Consider the following 25458-nt stretch of genomic DNA (forward strand, 5'->3'; position numbering starts at 1 on the left):
AATCGCTCCGAGAGCGATTATTAGATCTGTTCTTTTCCTCTGCACTGGCGGCACTAGTGCAATCAGTGTACTCTAAAGCCCATCTACAATTGCGTGAACGTGGATGTAAGTGGTTGTAAGTGATTACGACAACCAATCAGAGTAAAGCAATCAGTGAATAAAACATTCGGATTGGTTGACTCTTACGTTCACGACTACGCTTACGCAATTGTAGAATGGGCTTAAAGTGTTTTTTTCAATGATTACGGCGACTTTATGACGTCATCATCGCTGTTCTTTTTCTTAGTGCAGCGGTACTCAGTACAACAGAACACTGCACTACCTGCCTTAGTGGTCTGTTCTTTTCAGTTGCACTGCTAAACTGGTACAATAAGTTAAAGTGAGACAAATATATGTTTTCTCACTTTAACTTATCTCACTAATGCAATAGTGCAACGAAAAAGAACAAGATCATGTAACTTCGAGCGGAACTTTTCACTTTTCACTTTTCGCTCTATCGATTTCACGTGAACTTTTTCATTGTTCATGCAATCAAGTAACTCTATGCGTGAAAAGTACAAGTCACTAAACATGGTTCCTATATGATTTCAATATCGGCCAAATCAGCTATATCCATCGGTTGTAGAACATATTAACCTTAAAAACATCGCTATAACCTTAGGATTGTTATGTTTCATGTATCTCATCACAGCAGTAGCATAATATATTCCGCATTCATCATGTCACTAGATTTTCACTTTTCCGCCAGCACATTTCATGGCTAACAAGTTCATGTGAAAAGTTTCACGTTTTCAAGTTTCGCCGAGTTACGTGATCACGAGTTCACGTGAAACTTTTCACTTTTCACGTTACCGCTCTAGGTGAAAAGTTACATGATCGCTGCTCAGACTCTGGGTGTTTACATATAAGTTGTCGGATTGGAAATCCGACTGAACAGTGGTACTCAATCGACCCATTTCAAAAAATTCCCTAGCTTAGTCAGATTTTAGTAAAAGCTGTCTCAGCAGTAATCGAATTAGCTTCATGGCGACGTGAGGTGATACTTTGTCCTCAAGAGAAATAAAAAGATAAAAGTCGGTAGGTACGTAATTATTATTCTAATGATTAACGCTTATCAATTTTTTACGATTCCGGGATAAGTTAACGGCCATCATAAACCAGTCTTAAAATCAGATTTCTATTGGCCAGACTCTTATTAAGCCCGTATCAGACTACGGATTAAGATTGAAATTGAATTGAAAATTAGCCAATCAGAGCAAAATTCACTAAGCTCAAGTTTGGTGAACTTTGCTCTGATTGGCCAATTTTCAATTCAATCTCAATCTTAATCCGTAGTCTGATACGGGCTTTAGAGGGTCTCTACCCAGGGTCAGTCGAACACGCTATATGAATATCGGCTTTAGTCCTAAAATCTCCGTTACGTGGCGTTATCTTCCTTGCTGAAGATCGAAGTAGTATGAATCAACGATTAGTCAATCGTTCTTTGATTTCGCGTTTCAAAACTGCAAATTCAACGATCTGTAACTTCGGTAACGATAATGATAATTAGTTTTATCTAATAGTATTTTACAGCTTAAAGTCCCTGGTTTTAGTCCTTGGTGTAACAAACTCAATTGCTATTGCATTTTGATTAAATATATCGAGTAAAACGAAAAATTGTAATTTTTCAATTAAATTTTTACATTAAAAAATTATTTGTATTTAAAATGTGAAAGATGTATTTTAAAGAGGAAACTTTATGCTTTCTACTTATTTCTTAGTAGATGTCATACATTGATTCGTTTGTATTCTGTGAGTAAGATAAAAGCCGAAATGACGTTTTTGATTCAACGTTTAGTAACTCGACTGGAAGAAAACGCATCAGATGGACTTGCAAACAGATTTGTTATTTTTAATTGCAAATCTGAAGATCTTTTTATGACTATTAATTAGCGTACTTCAAAGACGGGTCACACGGACTTTAATTCTTTAATAGCACGATCGAATAACTGTTTGATTTTTTATTAATGAAAAATAAAAGCCCTTAGGATCTTACGTTGAATGTGTGGAAATTATTAAATAAATGATAAAAATTTGTAATAATATTTAACATGCAACAAAACGAAATCGAACATCACGATTCAAAAAAACATTGTCCATTCTTAATCGTGATATACGTGTGAATGTGTGCGCGAGTCAAGTGCGTGGTGTGTATCGAGTATAAAGCTCGCTCAGCTGTTCCCAGCTGTTTCGCGCGACGGAAAGCAAAGGTGGCGATCGTAGACAATCGTCGTGGCTGCTGTGCGAGAGATCGCATCGCGTACGTACGCAATTTTCCGCGCTCGCATCGTCGCATTTATTTTTAGTACATAACGAGTTTAGTGCCATGTCACGTCGCGGCTACGTATCGACATCAGGATTTTTGCTGCGTAACTACACGTCGTCGAGTTCCTGAGGTTGGAACGAGCGAATTCGTGCAAGGGACGCGAACTTTGACCGTTGTTGTTCGCGACTAATCTTCTCGAAACGATTATCCATGCGTTAACGACTTTGGTACGCTCGATCGGCCGGGTGATCTACACATTGCTGAGATTTGTCGTCAGCTGGTAGCTTGACCAAGATCATCATGAAGAATACGCGATCCAACATCTTCCGTGATATTTACTATCAGCCATACGATGACAACACGAGGCTCAAGCTTTATTCCAGCAGTAAAGGTAACTTACCAATAGATACTAGCGCGCGATCGTAAAATTACGAATAATAGGCCTGTTCTTTTTCGCTGCACTATTGCACTAGTGTGATAAGTTAAAGTGAGAAAACATATATGTGTCTCGCTTTAACTTATTGCATCAGTTCAGCAGTGCAGTGAAAAAGAACAGGCCTAATGTTTTTGTGTTGTTAAATGTAGTCGGGAACATTACCGTTGTTATTGTTCCAACTCTTATTACGAGTCTCTTTGTGTTGGAAAATGTTGCTTAATCGGAGGATGTAAATAGATTAATTAGTCACAAATCTCTAATATGATTATTTATATTATTATTTAATACATGTCCTTTGTTTTCCTTTCTTTTTAAACAACTGTTTAAGAATCTAGTTAAAAAATTTGAAAACGGCTGTTGTCAGCCCTTTTTAAATCTTCTGCTTGTACACTTAACGATACAAGACTTCCAAAGTATAGTCATTTAATCATTTGGTTAGAGAGAGAGATCAGAAATTTATAATTACTCTGTTATATATATATAGATGACAAAATATTGTGAAGGTTTGAGAAACTGTCTGTTGTTTTATAGCTAGCCTACAGCTGATACAGCGTATGTCATTACTGAAGAGCCTGAAGGTTCATAATGGTTGTGTGAATTCTATATGTTGGAATAACAGCGGAGAATTGATACTGTCTGGAAGTGACGATCAGCATCTTGTTTTAACTAATGCATATAATTACAAGGTATGCCTCATGTTTTAAATTACATGGTTGTCATTGAATGAATATTAAAAAGATGTTTCATATATAGCAATTCATATTTAGAATGATCTTATTGATATGAAGCAATTCATCTTGGTAACAACCCAACTAGCACACATGCTGTGTGTATTTTAATTTAACAGTGAGAAAACGTTCAGTCAGTAATCAACGCACGTGGATGAAATAATTTTGTCACTTACTTTAACTTGATATTTATTCCTGGACACTGTCAAGGTAGATTGTGCCAAGATTATTTTTGATTTTACTTTGTCACATGTCCACAGAAGTTTAATTATGCTTGCTGGCCTTCAAAACATTTTCTGTTTGACTGAGTTTCCAGGACAGAATATATTTATATGAAATAGCAATTATCATATATATCATGTTGTGCAATTGACACAATTTAATTTTATTGACATATTTTTCTTTTTCATTTTATTTAGATGTTTCACATCTGACTTTAATTATGATTAAGAGGCTAAAACTAAACAAAAGCATTTATTGATAATATTAAATTTAATATTATAATTTTAAAATTGTTATTTTAGATTTTATTAAATAGAAATGCAAAAAACATGAAAATTATGAATTTAATATCAATATAGGTTAATGATATGATTGATATATGCTACATAATTTATGAAAAATATTTTTTGCAATTTTAACAGCGATGAGTAAGTAAATATTAATTATATAGTGTCATTAAGCTATAGAACATAAAGAGGAAGTTGTACAAGTTTCATTGGCATTAAACCTTTTCAAGGAAATGTCTTGGATAGTTAATTCTAGTCAAGGTCCAACATTGACATAGTTAGAAATGCAGATGCTGTGCCAAACCAGTAAATCCTTCAGCTATACATGACTAAATTTATCTAGAACCATCAATTTTATATTCACCTTACTAATTAACAATAGTAATATACTATTATATACAGTATGGCACACTTCTATATATCTTTTTTGAATATATTTCAAGAAAATCTTACACATTATGGGTGGCTTTTGTTTTCTTTCTTATGAACTTAAACAGTTTATACAAACATTAACAAAAACATTTTATTTTCCTAAAACATACGAAAATTATTTCAACCGCATTATGTATCTCTAGTCTAAAATAAGTAGAAAGAGAAGTATAAATATCTTTGTTCGGTTCTTATATGTTCTCTTTAAGGTACTAGTGGACTATAAAACTAGTAATTTTTCTCTTTAAGGTACTAACGGACTATAAAACCAGTCACAGAGCAAATATTTTTAGCGCCAAGTTTTTGCCTAATAGCGGTGATCACCGTATCGTATCTTGCAGCGGAGATGGCATTATTTTGTATACAGGTAATTGATCAACAGATGTTAGTACATAGAGAGCGAATTAATCAGGCCAAATATTTTCGCATTATCAGATGTCCTTGGTGCTGAGTGCCAATATCGCATTTGCAGATCTCATGAGACGAACAGAGACGTTCCATAATCAATTCACTTGTCACACTGGCACTACGTATGAAATAGCGACGATACCCGGTGAGCCACATAATTTCCTGAGCTGCGGAGAGGACGGAACTGTAAGATGGTTTGATCTCAGGATGAAGGATAAATGTAGCGCGACAAGATGTAGAGAGGTAATTAACATGATTCGCAATTTATGTTACACGCGAGCTATACTCGAACAATATGTTTGGGACTGTTTCTTCAGGATGTGTTAATTTCCTGTCAAAGAGCCGTAACTGCTTTATCCGTGAATCCTGTGTTGCCTCATCAAATAGCGATTGGATGTTCCGACAGCACCGTAAGAACATTTGATAGAAGAACTCTCGGCACGCCAGCTACTGGTAATATGCACAACGATGTGATGACACGTCACATATGCGGCCAGTTATATATCTTTACATTGTACATTCTCTAGGTTGGATAGACGCAGGAAGCTCAGTGAGACCACTGTGCAGTTTTACTGTGCCGGAATTTGAAGGCAATTCCTATAGGATCACGTCATTGAGTTACAGTCCGGACGGACAAGATGTTCTCGTTAGTTATAGTAGTGATCATCTTTACTTGTTCAGTATCAAGGTAATGAATTGATACACGACACTTATAGTTTTTACTTATATTTCCTACGTTGTCTCAGTTATAATTTTTATTTTATTCCTGATAGAAATATGTTGTTATTTAATCATGAAATTAATTAGGACCAAGGCAGTTTACAGCTGCGAAAAGATGCAACGATGGGGAAGGGGAAAGGAAAGAAGCATCCTTTAAGGTCACCTCAACCAGTTCGTCGCTTAAGACTTCGTGGTGATTGGTCCGATACTGGTCCTGACGCGCGTCCGGAAAGAGAAGGAGGACGCCGCAGTGGTACAGGTAAATCGATATCACTCATCTGTCACATATTTTACGTGGCTAATTTTAAACTATCGTTCATCAGAGATCGCTCAAGCAAGACCAGTGCTTCATACTTCTTTAATGCAAAGGATGACGGACGTGCTCAGCAGAATGTTAAATGACCCAGCTACTCGCGCTGCTCTCAGTGGCGGCGGTGAGGACAGCTTGGAAGGTGTTATCGAGCAACAGGAGGGTATTCAAAACACTGAGAATAATGGAGAGTCGAGCGCGGAAAGAAGTAACGAATCGGCTGAATTGAGTACAGAACATGACAACAATGATGCAGGAACGAGTGGTAGTAAAATTAAATATTCATTTACGTTACGCATTACAACAGGTTTATTAATGTGTTCTTTTCTCTTAGGAAGTACAAGCTTGTATACCGATAGGACTGGAAGTAATACAGCCGAGACTAGCGAAACGACGAACGATGGAAGACTTGAAACAAGAGAAGTCGAAGAGCAGGAATATAACCAGTTAGCTTCGCACATTACGTCCACGAGTGTAAACCACGATAATTTAACCACGTCCTCGTCGGATGACGTTCCTATGGAAATTGAATCTAGTCAAAGCGACGCGCAAGCCGCTTCCGCCTCCTCCACAAGTAGCCATCATAGAAGTAAGCATGGCGATATATGGGACGAGGGTGGAAATGCGAACGAAGCTTCGCGTGCGAACATAGGTAGTAAGCAGGAAAGTATGATGGAAAATCTACAGGATAGATTAACAACGATGCGAGATGGTTTTCTCGAGAGGTAAGATTCTGCAATTCTATTTCTTAATACTCCACGCTTTCGATATATAATGCTTGACATATTAAAACCGTTCATATCGAAACTTCCATATCGAAATAAATATGTATATTTTTAACTATTATAACGACAATCTATCGCGTATGATGATATTTGATTAATATGTAATTTAATATGTATAGACATGGCAGTGAACCTGCCGTGAGTTTAACATATTCTGACAAAAGCTCAACCAGCGCTACCATATCACTCGGCGTCGGTGATGAAGTAACTCGTGACAGTTACCATCCAGGTGAGTATTTATTTTGAGATGTATGTATTACATCTTGTTTTGTCGAATTGTACATGTTGCTTTCTATTGTTATCTTACATTTCGCGTTCATTTTGTACAACGGTTTATTTTGTAGGACCATCTGGAAGTTGCAGTGATAGAACTTTGAGTGCTGGACCGAGCAATAATCACAAACATCGTTACACCGATATCAGAGAGAGTAAGTATCAGCATTCTCTTTATCTATCCATCGAATGCTTTGTGGATTTTAATATAGCGTGTTTATATTTTCACAGAAACTGAAGAGGTCATTGACAGCGAAGACGAGGATATTCAGCCAGGTGAAAGGTCAGTTGAAAAAAATACTACAACAGTAATTGCTTTCTTTTTTCTGAATTGTAATTCCTTCGGATTTTAACAATGGTATCGATATTTGCAGATTATTAAATCCAGTCGAAGCTGAGATGGACGAAGCAATTGCTAATGCTCGTTCGTCTCAAGGACACGAAACGTTTGACGAAACCTATCTGACTGAACTCTGCGTAAAACGAAAATACATGGGACATAGGAACGCGAGGTATGATTTGTCTTTAGTATCATTCACATAACACATCTTCGCCGAGCTTAACCATTAATGAGAGAGCGCGAAAAAAAAAGCGATACGCGAAGTGTACGCTTTGAAATTCGTCAGGTGACATGTGTAAAAATTATTTCAAGACGAAACATACATCATCAGTAGTTATTAGATAGATTAACATGATTAGAAGGTGATTAAGTTGAAGAAGCTGTTGAGGGACGAATCGATAGCTTTGTGACGTTGAGTCGGATTACATAGTTTATAGTCAACGTATTACCAAATCTATTTGGCGAGTTTGGTTGGTGGTCCGTATGTTGAAGGAACGATAACTTCTCGACCAAGTTTCCTCAGTCTAATCTAAGTGTCTACGTTTTGAACGTCTGATAGATCGGAAACCAAGTCATTGACCTGTGTAGTTCCGAAAAAGCCTCCGAGCGGACTGGGCCGTATATCGTTAGGCCGCCGCCATATTATCTGATCGTTCGCCCTTCCTCCGTTTGACTCTAGTTTCTTTAGGACCATGATCAAGGAAGCGAATTTCTGGGGCGACGATTTCGTCATGTCAGGTAGTGACTGCGGTCACGTGTTTGTATGGGAGAGGGACACCGCCAAGCTGTGTATGTTGCTGGAAGCGGATCATCACGTTGTCAATTGTCTGCAACCGCATCCGTACCTGCCAATTCTGGCCACTTCCGGCATCGACTACGATGTGAAATTGTGGGCGCCGGTAAACAAAAAGACGGACTTCGACGAGAAGTTCGCGGAAGACGTAAGCAATCGTTCCTTTGGCGAATAGCACGAGAAATGACGATGACATTGTCTTATCCTATATCTGTTGTTCGTTGTTTTTCAGCTGAAAAAGAGAAACGCGGTCATGCTGGAAGAGACTAAAGACACTATTACTGTACCTGCGGTTTTTATGATCAGAATGCTGGCATGCCTCAATCAGATACGCAGAGGTAGTGAACATTTATATTAGTATTCTCAGGATCTCTTCGCGGTAGTTCGCTATACTAATACGAACAGAGCGATACATAAGTAGGAATAATAATCCGAAGATTTCGGGAAGTCTTCCATTGTCGTGCGCAGGTATTAAAGTACGTGATGATTTGCTTTGGATGCTGTAAAGCTTCGCATCAGTTTTCTCGCACTGGCTGTGTACATGCTCAAGTGTTCCGTAGTTTTAATATACAATATATATTCGGTGAATCGATAGAGTTTTTGCTTTTTTCAGTGTAAAAGGATTTGACTGAAGCCTTCGGTGTTTTTATGTTCCTCAATGTTTCCTTTAAAATTATAAATTATTTTATTAGTTTTTTAACGCACACGTGTTACCATTAGCCAATATATTTTGCACTTGCTCGTTCATTAAGTAGATTCCTCCGATAACGAAAACTTTGAGAGAAGAGTGTCCATTTACTTAGAAATTTCGTTCTATTTTGCTGAAATATCTCTCAGAAATGTTGTGCAGTTTATATACAAAACATTAAATGTGTCAGAGCCGTCATTCTGAAAGATAGATGTGTTGTGGGTTTGGCATTTTTGAAACGCGTGTCTGGTAAGTGTACTGCCATTATCAATACAATCAGATGTAAGAAATTAATATATTGTAATTTTTTTTTTTTTTATAGATCTGACGCGCTAGCACCATGTATATATAAAAATAATAACTACCAAAATTAATTTACGCTGGATAATTGTGTAATATAAACTCACACTGCCGCATGCACTTCAAAATTGTATAAAATAAAAGCTTCAATTAAAAATTGGCGAGATATTCATATATCTCGCCAATTATACATATAATATATATGCAATATTAGACACACACTCATTGTTTTTGAATTCTTGTAAAAATTATATTCATTAAAGAAAGATAATGCTTCGACGATATGAGTTCGACGATTGTCAAACTATTTTTAAATATAAATATGCACGCTATACATGTGATATGTATATATATTGCGCGGAATCGTACAATTTTTCGGAGGAAAACATTAGAATTCATTTATCTTTAATAATTAGAGAAGAAGATATGTAAGTATCCGTTTGTGTTCTATTGTATTTTATTACTGTATGCAGCAGGGGAGGTATTTATTATGATTTCGATGAGAATGATGCCATTTATTTTACTTCTATCTTATTTGTATAGAATGTATGTATGTATATGTACGTTATCCTACACACACGAGATATATACGCGACATATCTCGCACATAAAATTAACATTAATCTTCCAAGATTCGCCTCGAATCGTAAAGAAAGAATGGATTAAAGTCAATGACAAAACGAATAAATGATTTTCTGGATCAAGTCGTGTGCTACACCGGATGGTTAATTAGTCTAGCGTTTAGTTATTGGTTACATTAATCTTCTCTCTTTGTCGAAATTAAAATGTCGTCAGTCGCACACAACGTCGCGTTTAATCTTACATTACATCGACAGGATAACAGAATGGTTACACTAAAGTATTTTTACGGTCTAAAGAAATGGCCGGTACGCTTGTTTACACAACAAAATTATGCAAAGTTATGTCGGTTATTTTGTAGGTCGAGGTCGCAACAGGAGACGGAGCGGCGACGAGAGCAGCGAATTACGAGGTGGCTAAATCGTTTTCGACGATACTGCAACTGGTGACAATGATAAAAGTATAACTCACGTGTATCACGATAATTGGTTAACGATCAAGCCGCCGTCTCGTGCGTGGACGACGTAGAACATTTTGCTTGGTATCGATAAATCATACGTGTGACAAATCGAACTTGAGATTCGGAATTTGAGGATTTAGATATATTATAATGACATTCGAATCAAAAATTGTCTTTGCCAAGCTACTCGTTCCTTGAATATCGAATTTCGTTTGTATTTTTCTTGCCATTTTATGTGCGCAATCCCTAAGTGTGCGGAATTCCTAATAGTTTCGTATATTGTTTGGTGTGCCGAAGAAAAAGAGTTTCTCTTTGTATATATATACTTTGTGTTTAATATAATCCGTATGATTGTTGCGATACATTAGCTCCTTGACGAATTTTTATCCGATTCGTGCTGCGCTTTATCGTGCATCACGTACAAAATAGAAGAGAAGACAGAAGAATTAGTATGCTAGTCGAAGGTTTGCAATAAGGGGTGTTTCGTCTCCGCTACATATACATTTTATCGTGCATTATTTAATATGATATATTTATATACGAAGAACGGCAAAAGACTGTACTGTCGACGATCTCTGATGGAAGTGGTGCGACAAACAAAAATATCGATTTATGTGCAATTGGGGAATTGTTAACTCTTACAATCTGAGAGACCACTATAGCAGCGGGGCAGCAGTTCCGTGAAATATTACTACTATTGTTATTATTATTATCATCCACTTTTTCCATACAAATTAATAAAAACAAATTTAATTTTTTAAATAAGAGATTCTAGAAAATAAAAATAAATAAATACACAGATATATTTGTAATACAATTTTTCAATGTTTTACTAACAGGGTTTGAAAGTTATGCAAATAATAATAGACATTTTGCTTTATATTTTGATTTTTTACTATTATATATTCTTGCATAATTTTCTTTGTAAAAAAAAATAAATTTATGTTCTTTCGTGACTTTTAGTACAAAAAAGATCCCTGTATAATTGAATAAGAAAAAAAATTTATTTAAAAGAAAAATTATCGTACAATCTGGGCAGCCACTATAGTGACGGGGACTGTGGTTTCATATTTCTTATCAATCTATTCTTTAATATATGCGAAAAGGTTTTAGTTCAAGGACTATAAAAGTTACCCAAAAAACCACCCAGACTGTAAGGGTTAAGATTTCGAGAGACTTTACATAGTATCATTCATGTAGAATGTAATTATTTATTTTGTTACAACGTGACACACGACAGCGTTTCTTTTGTATCGGAGGTGAAACGATATTCCGTAAAATCTTGCAGAATTTTGTCTCCCGTGCTCGAGAGAAAGGGTGAGAAGACGGCCAGATTGTACGAGCTGCTTCTTAGGGTCAACAGGGAACGTCGTATTCTTCTTCCGTTATTATCGTAGGTGTTGGCACACAATGATCCCTGTGAATCCTTGCGTTCGTTTCGCAGTATTATTCACGGTTGTTACACTCTCCGTTTAACGTTATAGACGTGCCGTCGAGATATTTGAAGAATGAGGGAATTTCTGCGAGATCAGTAACATTGCGCTTGAGATTCTGTTAGAAAAAGAGACACAATATGCGACCCGTTAGAATGTTGAGATAGATTTCTGTCGTAAGGCAAATTGTAACACGTGCCTTACGGGTGTTTATATTGAAAAAGAAAAAAGCAAGAAAAGCAATAATAAGAATAATAATTGTATTCGCTTGTGAGGTATGTAGCCAGAATTGCGCGAAGAAAGTCGAGGGTTCTCTATATATAGGTTGATGACAGTCGATACGGGTGTTACACCGTATCTCGCGTTGCGTCGCTTGTGCAATTTTAATACGATAGTGATACGGTAGAGCGATCGTTAAACGAGAGCAACTTATATGCTAAGAGTTAAACGACATGTCTTTACAATTGTATATTACGCGAAGGGTTTGTAATAAAAGTGTGAGAACGCATAGCGTGAATATGCAGCAATCGTTATCGAGCCAACCTTGAGTCAGCATCTCCTGGATTCTGTCCGATCCTTTTCGTTTGTTCTGCTTAAGTTCCGTTTAATTATTGAAGGGTTTTGTTGACCGGATCTTTCGAAAGAAGCTCAGCACAGCCTTCTGAAGAGAGACGCGTGAATGGGCTGAGAGAGGAAGGAATGAAAGCAACGATCGGGAAGATAAAATGAAACTACAGTTTCTCAACACACAACGAAAATTAATTTAATAATAATATCATATAAATTAAAATTCATCGCATTGCTATGCAATAAAATTCGTAATAAAATTAATAATAACAGTATATTATTGTGTACAGCATAAAATACTTCGTTTTAAGGTGGAATCTTACACATTTCTGGGCTCGAGATTTGAAAGAGTGGAAGATCAATAGGAATGGAAGTTTATCCGAAAATCTCTAGTTACGGGATTAATTGTTTAACGAGCTATTTAGAGATACCTCTGGTTTCGGAGGTCAAATTAGATCAAATTAAATGGTATGCGCATATACGCAAGATTTCCTTTTCACAGTGTTTGGTATTTTTCGACATTTTATTCCCTGCTATTATCCTCAATCATATTTTTAGTCTTGTAACCTACTGTTACATAATGTAATGTTAATGTGCACTTTGAGAAACTTTGAAAGCGCCATTAAAAAATCATCTCGATTGATAATTATATTTCCGAAACCAGACCCGCGTACGATGTACAAGTTATTAAGCATTAAAGCATTAAAGAAAAATAAGAGGAATATTAGCACAGTTTTTTTTTTAGAGTAATCTTAAAATATATCCTAAAACTCTTTTTCTTAAGCATTATTCTTAATATGCTGTTTACGAAGAATATACTCTGCAAGAAAAAGGAAGAGAAAGAACACGCGCGACAGTAAGTTCTTATAAGTAAGTCAGTAAGTTTAAAACTTATAAGTTTTCGTTATAATTTTAATTTAGTTTCTGCGAGTGTTGTTTCACTGTTGAATAATTAAATCTAATAGAGAGATTGCTGTTTGGACGATAATGAGAACCACGTAACTCATTTACTGAAATTTTGCCGTTGAAATGCTTTTTAATTAGCTTAAGAATTATTTATAATCAATTCAGGAAGCATTTCTTCTTGCTGATTATAATCACTCCAAGCTCTTCGTGCTCGTAAAAAAGAAAAGATCGGTGAGCCACGGATTTTCCTTTATTTATCGAGACGCGAATCATCATAGACAAACATTATTTGCTAAACCTAACGACTCACAAGGATCCCGAGTACACGAGAGGTTCCAAAACTTCGATTTACGAAAAATCTATCAACTCGACCGCGTAATACGCACCGCTAGGAACACGACATCTCGCTAAAATCTCGATGACGCAAATCTGGACCCATCGTGTGATCAATGTCACTGTTTTAAGTCGGGAAAACGAGAGCACATGCGGACTTTGAGTAGGAATTGAAACCGGTGTCGTTCAGACCAGTAGGTATATTCTGCAGCTTATTAACAACAATATAACTAGCAAACTGTGTCGTTACGCAGGTATACTGTATGGCAGAAGAGTCTCTCGAGAGAAGCGGGCGAAAATGGAAGAGAAAAGAAAGTATAACGTAAAAAAATAATTGCGAATCTCGTCGATCGAGGAACGACGTGGCGCGCGGAAAGTGTGTGATTCGATTGTGGGCAGCTGCGTATGTATGTGTATTTTTTTTGTTTTATTTCTCTGAACATTAGGACAAAATTGTAATCAATCACTTATTCGTAGATTCAATAATGTAATAATGAAGTTTAGCGTTATATTAGATGTACCGATGAGAGGAGGGAGAGAGAGAGAGAGGGGGGGGGGAGAGGGAGAAGGGAAGGAAAGAGAAAAAGAGGGAGGGAAGGAAAGTTAATAATCTTTCATTTCATTCGTTCGTTCGTTCTTTCTTTCTTGTCGTAGCTGCCGAAAGACGCGACGTCCTGTTCGCTCATCGAGCCGAATTTCCTGCAAAAACTGGACGAATAAAAAATATATCAAAAGGAATCGATTTGGTCGGATGTTTTATCCTTGCAAAGTCGAATATCGATCTTTGAAACTTTCACGCTTTCTCCTATCTTTATCTTGCATTAAGACAAAAAGTAAGTTTGCTTTTTTATAAATCTGAGTGCTAGAGTTAATTCGCGAATTTTCAATTTCTATCTTCGAAGATTGGAACGAGCAAAGAGACATAAAACAGGAACGGAATGAAATTCAACGCTCACAAAGCGATTCTCGTCGATTATTCTTAATTCGCCGGTATATTGCAGGTATAAGGTCACGTGTTTGTTCGGTACTTGATCGCATCGCCGTTAATGTCTCTCTGAAACGCAGCTGTGGTCAGCAGAGCACGACCGAGAGTCCGAGTACTTGTCTTTGGGCCTTGCGCGCCCAGTCAGGGCGGAATCAATCTCCGGATGCCGTTCGAGTGCACTTCAAGTACTCGGCCAACGTTCTTCGTTTTATCCCAAATCCAACTTCAAATTCATGACAAAGAACAAAATGCGCTAAGTGCGTCGCAAATAGTATCGAATTCTTCTCTTGTGAAAAAAACAGTACATTGCAAATAATCGTGTGTTAAATTTGACACGTTAAATGTCCCAATTTATTCACTCGAGTTTTTGCGTTAATTTAGCGCAAGGCAAATATGTTAACGAACAATACAACGCGCACTTGGATATAAAATATATCATCAAGAGTGTATAGAGTGTTGCACTTATATATACAGATCAGTAAAACGGGTTGCCCGTCCGTTTCGCTGGCAGGCGCGCCTAGTTGTGTGCGATCTCAGTAGGTCTTGGCGGAATGTTCACTTGCGCGCTTTTTTTTTTCTATGAAATTTACGTTCTGAGTGAGCATTTTGCCGAGGTCTACTGAGATCGCCCACGACTACATGCGCCTGTCAACAAAACGCACAGGCAACCTGTCATGTTAACCAGTATGCTAGTATAACACTTCCTATACATGTTACGAACAAGTTGTATTGTTCTAACACGTAGAAACGATGAATGCAAACTCAACGCAACTGTCAAAAGGACACAACGACAGTGTGTTACATTAACACACGGATATACGTTACAAATGTAACACAACATCTCTACACAAATTGATTTCAACACAAATGCGAAATGTACAAATAAAATATGTAAGTGTTCATCAACTGAAAAAGGTTTAAAATAGATTATACAGAATGTCACTAATGAATTCTAATCAATTTCTCGGTTTCGACTTTCCGTATTCTCAGATATCGAGCGTGTTCAGATTGAAATTCGTGAGTACGCACAAACTCGTCTTTCCTAGCAAACTCATTGACAATAGTTGGCCGAGCACAAGTCGTCTCGCGACACAATTTCATCCACGTGCGTGCGTGACTATTTGAAAAATTACACCTAGTTTGTGTGTGCGCGCTCGATCGGAGAGAGATGCAAAAGTGAATGTTTAGCTAGAACGAGTTAAAAACCACACGATTAACTTCTTAGGGACTAAAGTGAGAGGCAAGTTTTCGCGGGCGCGACGTGTTCTCGAGAGGATGGATTCTCGGCCGGACGCGTTCCACGAGACTCGGCGTAATTCGCGCAAAGAGTGGGCAAAATACTATTACGAAAACGTATCCCTCTCTGCACTTGCGTGCGAGCGTACATGCTCTATTATAAAAACTCGCTATTTCCATCCTACATTTTGTCTTCTCCCTTATTTCCTCTATAAGTAAGATTATACACGTTACAGATATCGCGTGCCGTGCACGGATATGCTGCGGTTTCTCCCGTAGTAAGAAAGGGTCAACGGAAAATAGCGTATTTTTCATTACACAATCGTCGTGCAAAATCGGGCGAAACGGCACTTTCGCCGCCTCTGTTATAGCGTTAGACGCTCTCACTTGGGATAAAAATACAAATGCTTGGGCGGGATTAGCCTCATCGCTCGCCGTTTGCCTCGTATCGCACGCGGAGATGCATGCGCGTGTGGACTATGCGGGTGTACGTGCACGCGGGAAAAATGACTGCTGGTGTAACTGAACTTCGTCTGTGAATCAGACGAAAAAAACGTACGAGCAAAAAGATTCCTGTGGGAAGTCTCTGCTCGGCCAATTGCTCTCACTTGCATCTCAACCGAGTCTGAACGTTCAGACGAATGTTTTCGGTATAACAGAAATATTCAGTTAGCCCAACAGAAATTCTTTTCCCGTGTATGCGACGTGCCGTGCATCGTGTGTGCATACGTATGCGTACGTTCATGCATGTATAACGCGTGTGTATGTGTGTGTCTGTGCGTGTGTTTGTATGACGGTAACAGTATAACAATGACATAATAATCAGCGATAATAATAATAATAATGGTAGTTACAATAAATGTAATAATATTGATATTAATCATAGTAATCGTTACAATTGTTCGCACTGTTCGGAAGGAACGTTCACTCAGACCTTTTGAGGCATGGTCGGACTGCGCGATGTGTTCATTCGCGTCAAGCGTCAAGGAGAAACGAGGCAAAGGGAGATCAGTACGAGCGCATCGGCCTTCCGATGCGCGTTTCTCATTTATGCGCAATTCTCGCCGTGGCGAGAACGCGACGCACTTCGCGGACCGGAAATATCGTGGAGTGTGACACCGCACAGGCGCCGACACAGTCCGAGAGCGGCTGACAACTGAAACTGAGTGAAGCTGGACGAGCGAGAGAGTTAAAAGTTCAAATAATCACGAAAGTCCGTACGAGAAGAGACACAGACAAGTTTCTTTAATTTGAAAACATCTTCGTAGTATAACAAATGGGGAGTATACAAACAAGAGTTAACAATATTATGAAACAAACTCGCGAGAGAGACCTGATTGCACAGCAGCGATTCTTGCGAACGTGAGAATGGTAGTGCGAAAGGGGAGAGACGGAACTGTAGGAAAAACTCGAGATCTCTCGATACTTTCGCGAGCAACGAGAAGCAACGGGATAATGGAGGCGCGTCTTATAACAACTCGACGCGTCTTCTTCATCTGAGTTTGTTCGATGCACCTTCGTTCGGAAGGTGTGTCAACGCACCGGAAGGTCCAGCTCGATCGCCGATCGGATCGTTTCTTCGTCGTCGAGAGGGGCCATCGTTTACCTCTCTGGAAGTGAACCGACCTATACCTCAAAACACTGATCACGCACTGACGCACGCGTGTGTACATATTCTATCTAACAATTTATAATGCCGCTTGTTGAAAACGTGCAACGATGAGAAATCCGCCGTGGAATGGATGACTGCATCGTTTCGGACGCACGAGGTACAATTTTGACGCTTAAATCAGAGATCGATGCGAGTGTAACGTCGGCGAGTTCGCCGGATGTGCTGAAGGTACACTAAGCAAAAATATACTTGAAAGTTTACTCATTGGATGCGAAGTTTGCTTCTGCGAAAAAAAGCTTGTTTCTGTGAAATAGAATTTATTTCTGCAAAATAAAATTTTTCTTTCTGTGAAATAGACTTTTTTATCCCATATAAGTAAATTTTCAAGTATTTTTTTCTCAGTGTACTATCGCGCGATTCAACTCGAAGTTACACTGGTTTCGATTCTTGGCCTAAATAGCCGATGCTGATCCGTCATCGTTACATTACATGTCTCTCTCGAGTACTTATGCGTAATAATAGCTAATCGATAATTCTCACGAGGAGTACGCCTGTGGATTCTGCGTTTACAGGGGAGACAAATTCAAATCTCTTGAGCACGCGATAGCGTCTTTTATTTTTTTTCGCTTTTTTGCCGTCGTGAGAGCAGTCGCGAGAAGCGACGGGAGATCGACTCGTCGACTGCTGTATACGCCATACTTTACGAAGATCGCCTAAGAATTAGAAGCTGAACGCGACAAAGGTATATACTGAAAAAAAAGTCTTGCAACAGTTGACAAATGCATTTGGCTAAGCGTTTCAGTGCAATATTTCGGTAATTGGTATCAAATATGGCAATAGAGTGACCAACCATTTGTGGTAATAAACAAATTATTAAAACAAATTCTTCATTTAGTTGGACCAATTAAGTGGCTTGGTAAATAATAATGGCAAATAATTTGGTAATAATTACTAAATAATTATTATCAAAGTATTTGGTCATCTCGTACATTTATCACCTAATATAGTGGCAAGTGCCACTAAACAATGTGGCTTTATTTAATAAATTGTTTGGCAATACGTACCATACAAATTGATAATAATTCGCCAAGTCTCAACAAGAGATACCAAACCTCGATAATGAATACACTGAGAAAGGAATACTTGAAAATTTATTTGTGGGGAATATAAAGTCTATTCGCAGAAAAATAAACTTTATATCCCACAACACACAAATAAATTTTTAAGTATTCCTTTCTCTCAATGTGTCAAGCCTTGTGCTAAGGTTGTATTTGTTAATATCCATCATATTATTTGATTATATTCATCTGGACATTTAGTCGAAATTGTTTCACCAAAGCATCTGATAACCGTTATCCAGGCCCTTTTCTCAGTGTACGATGATGACGCGGGACAAACTCGCGGCGTACACACGACGTACTCTGAATCTTGGTTCGTCCTCGCTGTCACTACGAATTTCACTACGGATCTCGGGGACTCGATTACGTCTCTCGTACAAAGATATGTTGTTTATCTATAGTACAAAAGTTAGCGGGAACAATTAGTCGGGAAGTCTATAACGAAAGTGGGATACGTCGCTGCATCGGACATTTGAATTGTGACCGGACTTGCGATGCTCGTGCAATGTTACGTACGTTCGACTTATAAACGTGAGTCAGTGGGAGCAGCAGTATGTATATGTATGTATATATATATATATATATATATATATATATATATATATATATATATATATATATATATATATACACACACACACCTGTATATATTTTTTTTATTCTTTTTTCTCGGGAGTGCGTCGCTCCTATGCAACAAATTACAGCTTTCGAATGCGAGATCGAATAGCGTAGATTTTCTTTTAGACGCGCCGTGGATGCCGAGCTACAGAATCGCCGCGTCGCGCTCGACAGTAAAAATAAAAACGATAAACGTTGCCCGTCATAATTCATCGATACATTACGGTCAGTTGTGAAAACGATAAGCACTCTGGAGAAAAACAGTCCGAGACGAATGACGTAAGTGGTTGGAACCGATTTCACAGACGAAAAAGCTATATTTACAAAAGTACCGCGAACAACTTGAGATTATGTAAGGGAGAATACAGTTTCCTTGTGCGCTATTCCGAAACTGTTTCGCACTGTCTTTCCTCGTCGCATGACTGGGATACTTGGGATTTATCGTTTTTATTTCTCCCGTCGACTTGATGCGATTCCGAAACCTCTCCGTTTGATCGTTGACCAAAATACAAGAAATATACGTAGTTACGGATTAAGAATTCGATCGACAAAGATCTCAAGCGAGCTGCCGGCTTAGGTACAATCGACAAGAGTTAATGTTATCGAGGATCGACATTCCACGCGTAAACGTAACCGTCAGCGTGGCAAACTAAATTCTACGGTATGTAACGCGTTAACGTAATCGCGAGAAGCTCGATTGTTACAATCGTTAGTTCTATCGATTCCTGCCGTTCGCGCACAAAATACGAGAGAGAGTATACACAATAATCTTCATCTTATATCCGATACAAACCAGAAGGACAGCACAACGACGAAACACATGGTCGAACACATTAAGCTCGAGATTCCTCGCCGCGCTTCTTTCGTTAGAACGTGCGTGCATTGGGCGCGCGACTGGCAGCGAAAGATCGTTCGCGGGAAACTTGGAGAGAAAGGGATTACAGTACGAGCCGAGATGGAAATGAGCAAACCGCTACGGAATGTGAGAAATCTGGAGATTATACATACAACATACGTAGTTTACACTATATATCATGCTAGTGGTGTAACCAACGATTTCGCGGACTCCGTTGGATGCCGATTTCACGGAGATCTCCGAGATTGAAGGAAAGACGGGAAATGGAGAGACGGTAAAGAAGAAAGGGCGCAAGAAGAACGGGGAGTAACAGATAGAAGGGATGAAATGATGGAAAAGAAAACGGAGGGGAAAGGAGTAGAAAAGAGGAAAAGGACGTTGAGAGAAGTCGCAAAGAGGGCCTCAGTCACGCCACTGGGTGCGCACACGCGTATCAGAAGAGAACCTGGCATCGTTCAAAAATTGCCAGAGACAACCACGTGCTGTTACCGAAAGAGCGAAGCGAGATTACGGTGATATCTTGTAAAGGAAGAGACAAATATCCGCCCCTCGACCAACGGCGGAGGTCCGGCCGTTGATGAGCGAGCGCAAAGAGGACTGCGCGAGTTTCCCCTCTGATACGCGCGAGCGCGTGCGCGCGCTCGCGTTATTCTGCGCTTTGCGCCGATACAACGGGGGGATAATAGCTTCGATATTCTACAATGATACGGTCTTAATTAACAAGCGTTTCTGAACCCTTGGTTCTCCAGCGAAAGACGACTTTCAGCGAGAAATCCGACGCGAGCATCGCGAGACACGTTCCCCTCCGCGTTTGAAGAATCCCTTCGGTACGAATTAACTCTATTACATACAAATGATAATAATATTTATAATAATAATAATAATAGTGGTGTGCCGCGCGCGCGCGCGCGCGCGGGCGTGTGCTTCTCAAAAACGTTGGAGATATATATATATATATATATATATATATATATATATATATATATATATATATATATATATATATATATATATATATATATATATATATATATATATATATATATATATATATATATATATATATATATATATATATATATATCTAAAAATTGGGTATATATCTCGACTTTAGTCATTCGATCGTTATTGTTAACGTCCGTAAACTCGTATTTATAAACGTTTATAATAAAGATCGTTACATGTTATATATATATACATACATGTATATGTATATATATATATATATATACATGTTAAATACTCTGAATTCATTCGAATGAGTCGATTCGCGCTAGAAAAGACGAGCGCCCTTTTCCTTTCGATTTCCTCCCCGCGACAGCGACGACGTATAATATAGTAGTAATAGTTGTTAACGTTAATGATAATAGTGTAATAACAATAATAATAAATCAATGAATCGTTTTATACAACAATCACACACGTAGAAGCGACAAATTAGAGTAGTAGAAATAACTATCCCTTAATCGTAAAACTTTATGTTTATATTTATATATATATATATATATTTATATATATATATATATATGTATATATATATATATATATATATATATATATATATTTATTTATATAGTATATATCTGCAATATATTAAATCGTATCTGTATCTTGTATCAATATACATACGCGTAGGTGCCGCGGGTGCGCGTGCGCCCGCACGAACGCAATCTTGCTGGCGCAGCTTCAACTCAAAGGTGCATCGTCATCGGCCGACGATGCACTCGGGCGGCCTTATGATCCCTCGACAATTTCAAAGTCGTCTGCCCCCTTCCTCCCTCCCTCCCTCCCTTCTGTTTCTTGCACCAGACAGCCGGACAATGCGAAAATACAATACAGATACACAATGCGGATGGAGATGCGTTTCTCGCACGACGTGCGGGAACACGCGAAAGCTTCGAGACGCTGAAAGAAACGAAAACTTGGCAAGAAGCGCTGAGACTTTTCTTCGTGATTGACCATTCTAACGGGTCATCGAGCTTAGCTCGATTAAGTTAACGATGCGTTATAATAATTCCTTGGTAGTTCAGTGATCGTCGTCGTCGTCGTCATCGTCGTCGTCGTCATCATCATCGTCGTCGTTGTCGTCGGCGTATCTACGTACTCACGTTCGTGCACGCGCACGCGCCCGCACTCATATACATGTTATAACATATATGTATAGTTTTTCTTTTATATTTATATATATATATATATATAACAAGGTCGTAAAAGTTTTTATCCGATTTCTTTTAGATGGAGAGACTCCCCTCATTTCCTTGCTTCCTTTCTTCTTCCGTCCATCAAAATTACATTACTATACGCGTAAGTCATAATAGTAATAGAGAATGTACGAACGTGTAGAAAGATTCGTCATTATTAATGAAGTAAATTCGACAAAAAACGTTTGAATCGCGATCACCGATCAGGGATTCACCGACCTCCTTCACGCGGTGAATAAACCCACTGGTCGTGCGCTGCGATTTGTGTCCGTGGTGTTTACATCACCTCTCTTAGCATTTTCCAAGTAATTTAATAAATATATGCCCATATATAACATTAATAATGCAAAGAGAGAGAGAGAGAGAGAGAGAGAGAGAGAGAGAGAGACACGACAGAGAACGAGAATTATCATCGATTTTTTTGTCGTTTTGTCTTAAAGGATCCTTCATCTCACTTGTTCTACTTTGCTTTTCTTTCTATTTTTTTTTATTTTATTTTCCTCTTTCTATCTCTGATCCCTTTCAGAGAGAGAGAAGGTTTTTGCCCTACGGTGTTTCCTCTCGTTGAATCATGTTCACCTACGTGCACTCGGGGATGCGAGATCGATTGACAAATGAAATTACGGGGCTCGGCTAAAAGGGCAGGGTGGGAAGGGTGGTAGATTCGATTCGTACGGTGTGTATTTGTCTGTGTGTATGTGTGCGTGTGTATGTTCGCCCACCGTACAAGTACATTGCAACGCAGTAGCGGCGGCGGCGGTGGTGGCGGCGGCAGCAGCAGCAGCAGCGACGGCGGCGGTAGCAGCGTTCTTCGCGGCGCGTCGGTCATTCTTATAAGGTTTGCGGTAACGACGATTAAAGATCGTTCTTTTCTTTCCAGGACAATTGCGCGTACATCCTGCATTAATTAGCGCGTACGTTTGGATTCGTGTACGGACGTATGTGTGCGCACGTGTATGCACGTTGCACGCGGAGCGAGGAGAGAAGGAGGCAAGAGGGGGGAGGGATGAGCGCGGCGGGATCAGGACGATATCTTCCGCAGCGAGATGCGATGGGGATTCTACTGAACATTGCAATCGCCTGGGCGAGTTGAGTTTTTGTCGGCTCTTAAATTTATATTATGTGATCGCAGCGGTGCGTTCGCGCTACATTTGGAAGGAACATTATCGTAAAAAGGGTCCTGATGCCGCATCGTAGGAAGTTACTTGTGGTGGTCGTAACATCTCGAACACTGCTAACTGACGCGACAGGAACCGCGAATAGAATCAATCGAAGCTTATGATATCTCAAACTTACGCTATACGTTAGTACGAAGCTCGAAGTACTTTCTTGCACATCGCTAGGTAAAAATGCACAATTCTCAGAAAGAGATATTTAAATACGTCCGCGCGCCTCGCCAGCATATTCCACGCGCTTGCCTCTTGCATCAGCGTCGTTTTTCCTCTCTTTTCCGTCTTTCTATCAATTCTTCTTCGTGAACATAGCTCCAATTCTACGTACCGAACACGCGCGTACGTACATTGCAATTTCATTTTTCCGAATTCGCACGTCGCGAAGGAAAAGGGATCTGTGCGCGTCAAGGGGGCTCGAGAGGGCTCCTGCGCAGAGTGTCGAAGGCGCGTGCGCGCGCTACGCGCGCGAATCTAACTATTTGAGAACCCTAACTCCGAGTCAAAGTCTTATCGTTAATGAAGTAATAAAAACGAGATGTCTCTCGCGCGACGATTCGCGGTCTCGCATCTCACTGCGGGGGTCTCGCTCCGAGAAACACTTCTCACCTCTCTCATACGCGTGTGTGTGTGCGCACCAGTGCAGTAGTTCGCTCAGAGACGAGAGTGAAAGCCGAAGAAAAGAATCATGTCCTGGAAGAATGTCCCGCTACGACGCGCTGCGTCGACTAAATACGACGCGATACCGTCGCGGCGCCGCTCTCTTTCCACTCGCGCTCGCCACGCCGAGAGCTTTTCGATTCCACCCTGCCGCCCTGCGCGTTCTACACCCCACCGTGACGCCGCCTCCGTTTTCCTCCCCCGTTCTCTCTCCCACGCTGGCACTTCGATACCTTCTCCTCCTCCTCCTCCTCCCCGCCTTCCATCTCGACCGCTGTCGCTGACCTCGTGTCGATGCCCAGCATCGATCCGACCCCGGTTGCTCGAGCTTCCTCTTCCTGCGTCGTCCCTTCGTCGTCCCCGTCGACCATCCGCCGACTGACTGTGCCTCGCTCCGGCGAGAAGTGATCGTCGCATCCTGCGCGATATCGCTTTTCATTCTTCCTGACTTCCACGTGGTCATCCGGCGGATCTAGTCTCTTCTTACCGTGTTTCTCAAGCGCGACAATTCACGGCTCTTGTCCCGTGCTTGTTTCAAGTACTTCCGATCGCGCCGCAGTTCCCACCGCGGGGATTCCCTCCACTGGCGTAGTAGCTGACGATGTTCTCCATGTTGCGGTGAATCGGACCATGCTTGCTATATAATCGCCATCTGAGACGATGATCGCGGTCATCGTCGATCTTCCGTCTCCGTGTCGACGGCGAGCGGTCGCGTTTGCTCGCGGTTCCATTTTATCCCTTTCATCGATTTAGCGTGACATCTCGCTGACTCGATTATCCCCCTCCATCCAGGATCCGTTCGTCCCGTTCATATTTGCCGTTGCGGCGGTCATATTACATATCCGTTCATCGATCTCGCTTGATTCCTTCGCACCCTCCTCGTCGGCGCATTGCGAATATTCCCCTCGCTCCGTCGGTGAGAGTCGGCGAGAGGCCGATCTCGGATGGATAGAGAATCTCGTGTCGCTTTCGTCGGTCGACTAAACGTGCGCGGTACCAACGATTGGAGGATACGGGCGCGCATGCAGCGAGATCCTTCCATCTTTCTCTCCTCTCCTCTCTCTCTCTCTCTCTCTCTCTCTCTCTCTCTCTCTCTCTCTCTCTCTCTCTCTCTGTCTTTCTTCCTCCGGCGCGATCTCCTCCTTCGCGTTAGCCGACAGCGAACAAGCATGTCCGTCTGCCTCGCGTCCTCGGTGTTCGTCGAACAACCGATCGACCAATCGACCAGTCAATCGAACGACCGACTTCGCTCTCTCGCGTTTCCGATGATCCCGCTTTCGCGTGATTCCCTCGTCGAGGCTGAGGCACACGTGGCGCGGTGCACGCGTAAAAGTGTAGGTAGGTAAGTACGCTGAGCAGGTACTGGAGCGAATAATATGTGCCGGCGATTGCGGCATCTTGCGGGTTTTGGTTTTTGTCGCGCTTAGTTACTACTTTTTAAGGGGGTGTTTACGTTTGAGTGTGTGTGTGTGTGTGTGTGTGTGTGTGTGTGTGTGTGTGTGTGTGTGTGTGTTTCTGTATTCGTTATACTTTTCAACGTCTTCTCTCTCGGACACCACGTTATGTCGTTGTGTATTTTCTTCGTAGTTCTCCGTCTAATCTGTGTGTATGTTTGTTGTTTTTTCTGTATGTGTGTGTGTGTGTGTGTGTGTGTGTGTGTGTGTGTGTGTGTGTGTGTGTGTGTGTGTGTGTGTGTGTGTG

The 25458-nt window shown here is 40.0% G+C and overlaps 1 protein-coding gene across 7 annotated transcripts; it reads left to right on the plus strand.

Annotated features, from left to right (window-relative positions):
• The first annotated feature begins 2201 nt into the window (after positions 1 to 2201).
• Positions 2202 to 12007, plus strand: LOC116841627 (DDB1- and CUL4-associated factor 6-like). 7 transcript variants are annotated; one of them, XM_032809778.1, is made up of 17 exons: positions 2203 to 2696; positions 3273 to 3427; positions 4657 to 4774; positions 4880 to 5058; positions 5133 to 5268; positions 5343 to 5503; positions 5623 to 5794; positions 5859 to 6110; positions 6180 to 6570; positions 6750 to 6859; positions 6975 to 7058; positions 7135 to 7186; positions 7278 to 7415; positions 7923 to 8184; positions 8269 to 8374; positions 8792 to 8973; positions 9047 to 9958. In XM_032809778.1, the coding sequence occupies exons 1-16, from the start codon at positions 2606 to 2608 to the stop codon at positions 8926 to 8928; spliced, it is 2544 nt and encodes an 847-aa protein (XP_032665669.1). In that variant the 5' UTR covers positions 2203 to 2605; the 3' UTR covers positions 8929 to 8973; positions 9047 to 9958. The 7 variants fall into 7 exon arrangements, with proteins under 7 accessions (XP_032665670.1, XP_032665669.1, XP_032665668.1 ...); XM_032809779.1 differs by having other exon boundaries at positions 2202 to 2696; positions 5859 to 6107; positions 8792 to 9958; XM_032809777.1 differs by having other exon boundaries at positions 8792 to 9958.
• Positions 12008 to 25458: the final 13451 nt, after the last annotated feature.

The sequence above is a fragment of the Odontomachus brunneus genome, unplaced genomic scaffold (assembly GCF_010583005.1).
Source record: "Odontomachus brunneus isolate Ranch 3 - 2012 unplaced genomic scaffold, Obru_v1 Obru_scaffold_017, whole genome shotgun sequence".
Lineage (NCBI taxonomy): Eukaryota > Metazoa > Arthropoda > Insecta > Hymenoptera > Formicidae > Odontomachus > Odontomachus brunneus.

What these genes read in the sequence shown, in the direction of transcription:
- LOC116841627 (XM_032809777.1), top strand. Translation starts at nt 2,606, where the DNA reads ATGAAGAATACGCGATCCAACATCTTCCGTGATATTTACTATCAGCCA. An exon ending in CTAATGCATATAATTACAAG is followed by an intron (nt 3,428 to 4,656) that starts GTATGCCTCATG and finishes TTTCTCTTTAAG; the next exon opens with GTACTAACGGACTATAAAAC. An exon ending in TCGTGACAGTTACCATCCAG is followed by an intron (nt 6,860 to 6,974) that starts GTGAGTATTTAT and finishes TTTATTTTGTAG; the next exon opens with GACCATCTGGAAGTTGCAGT.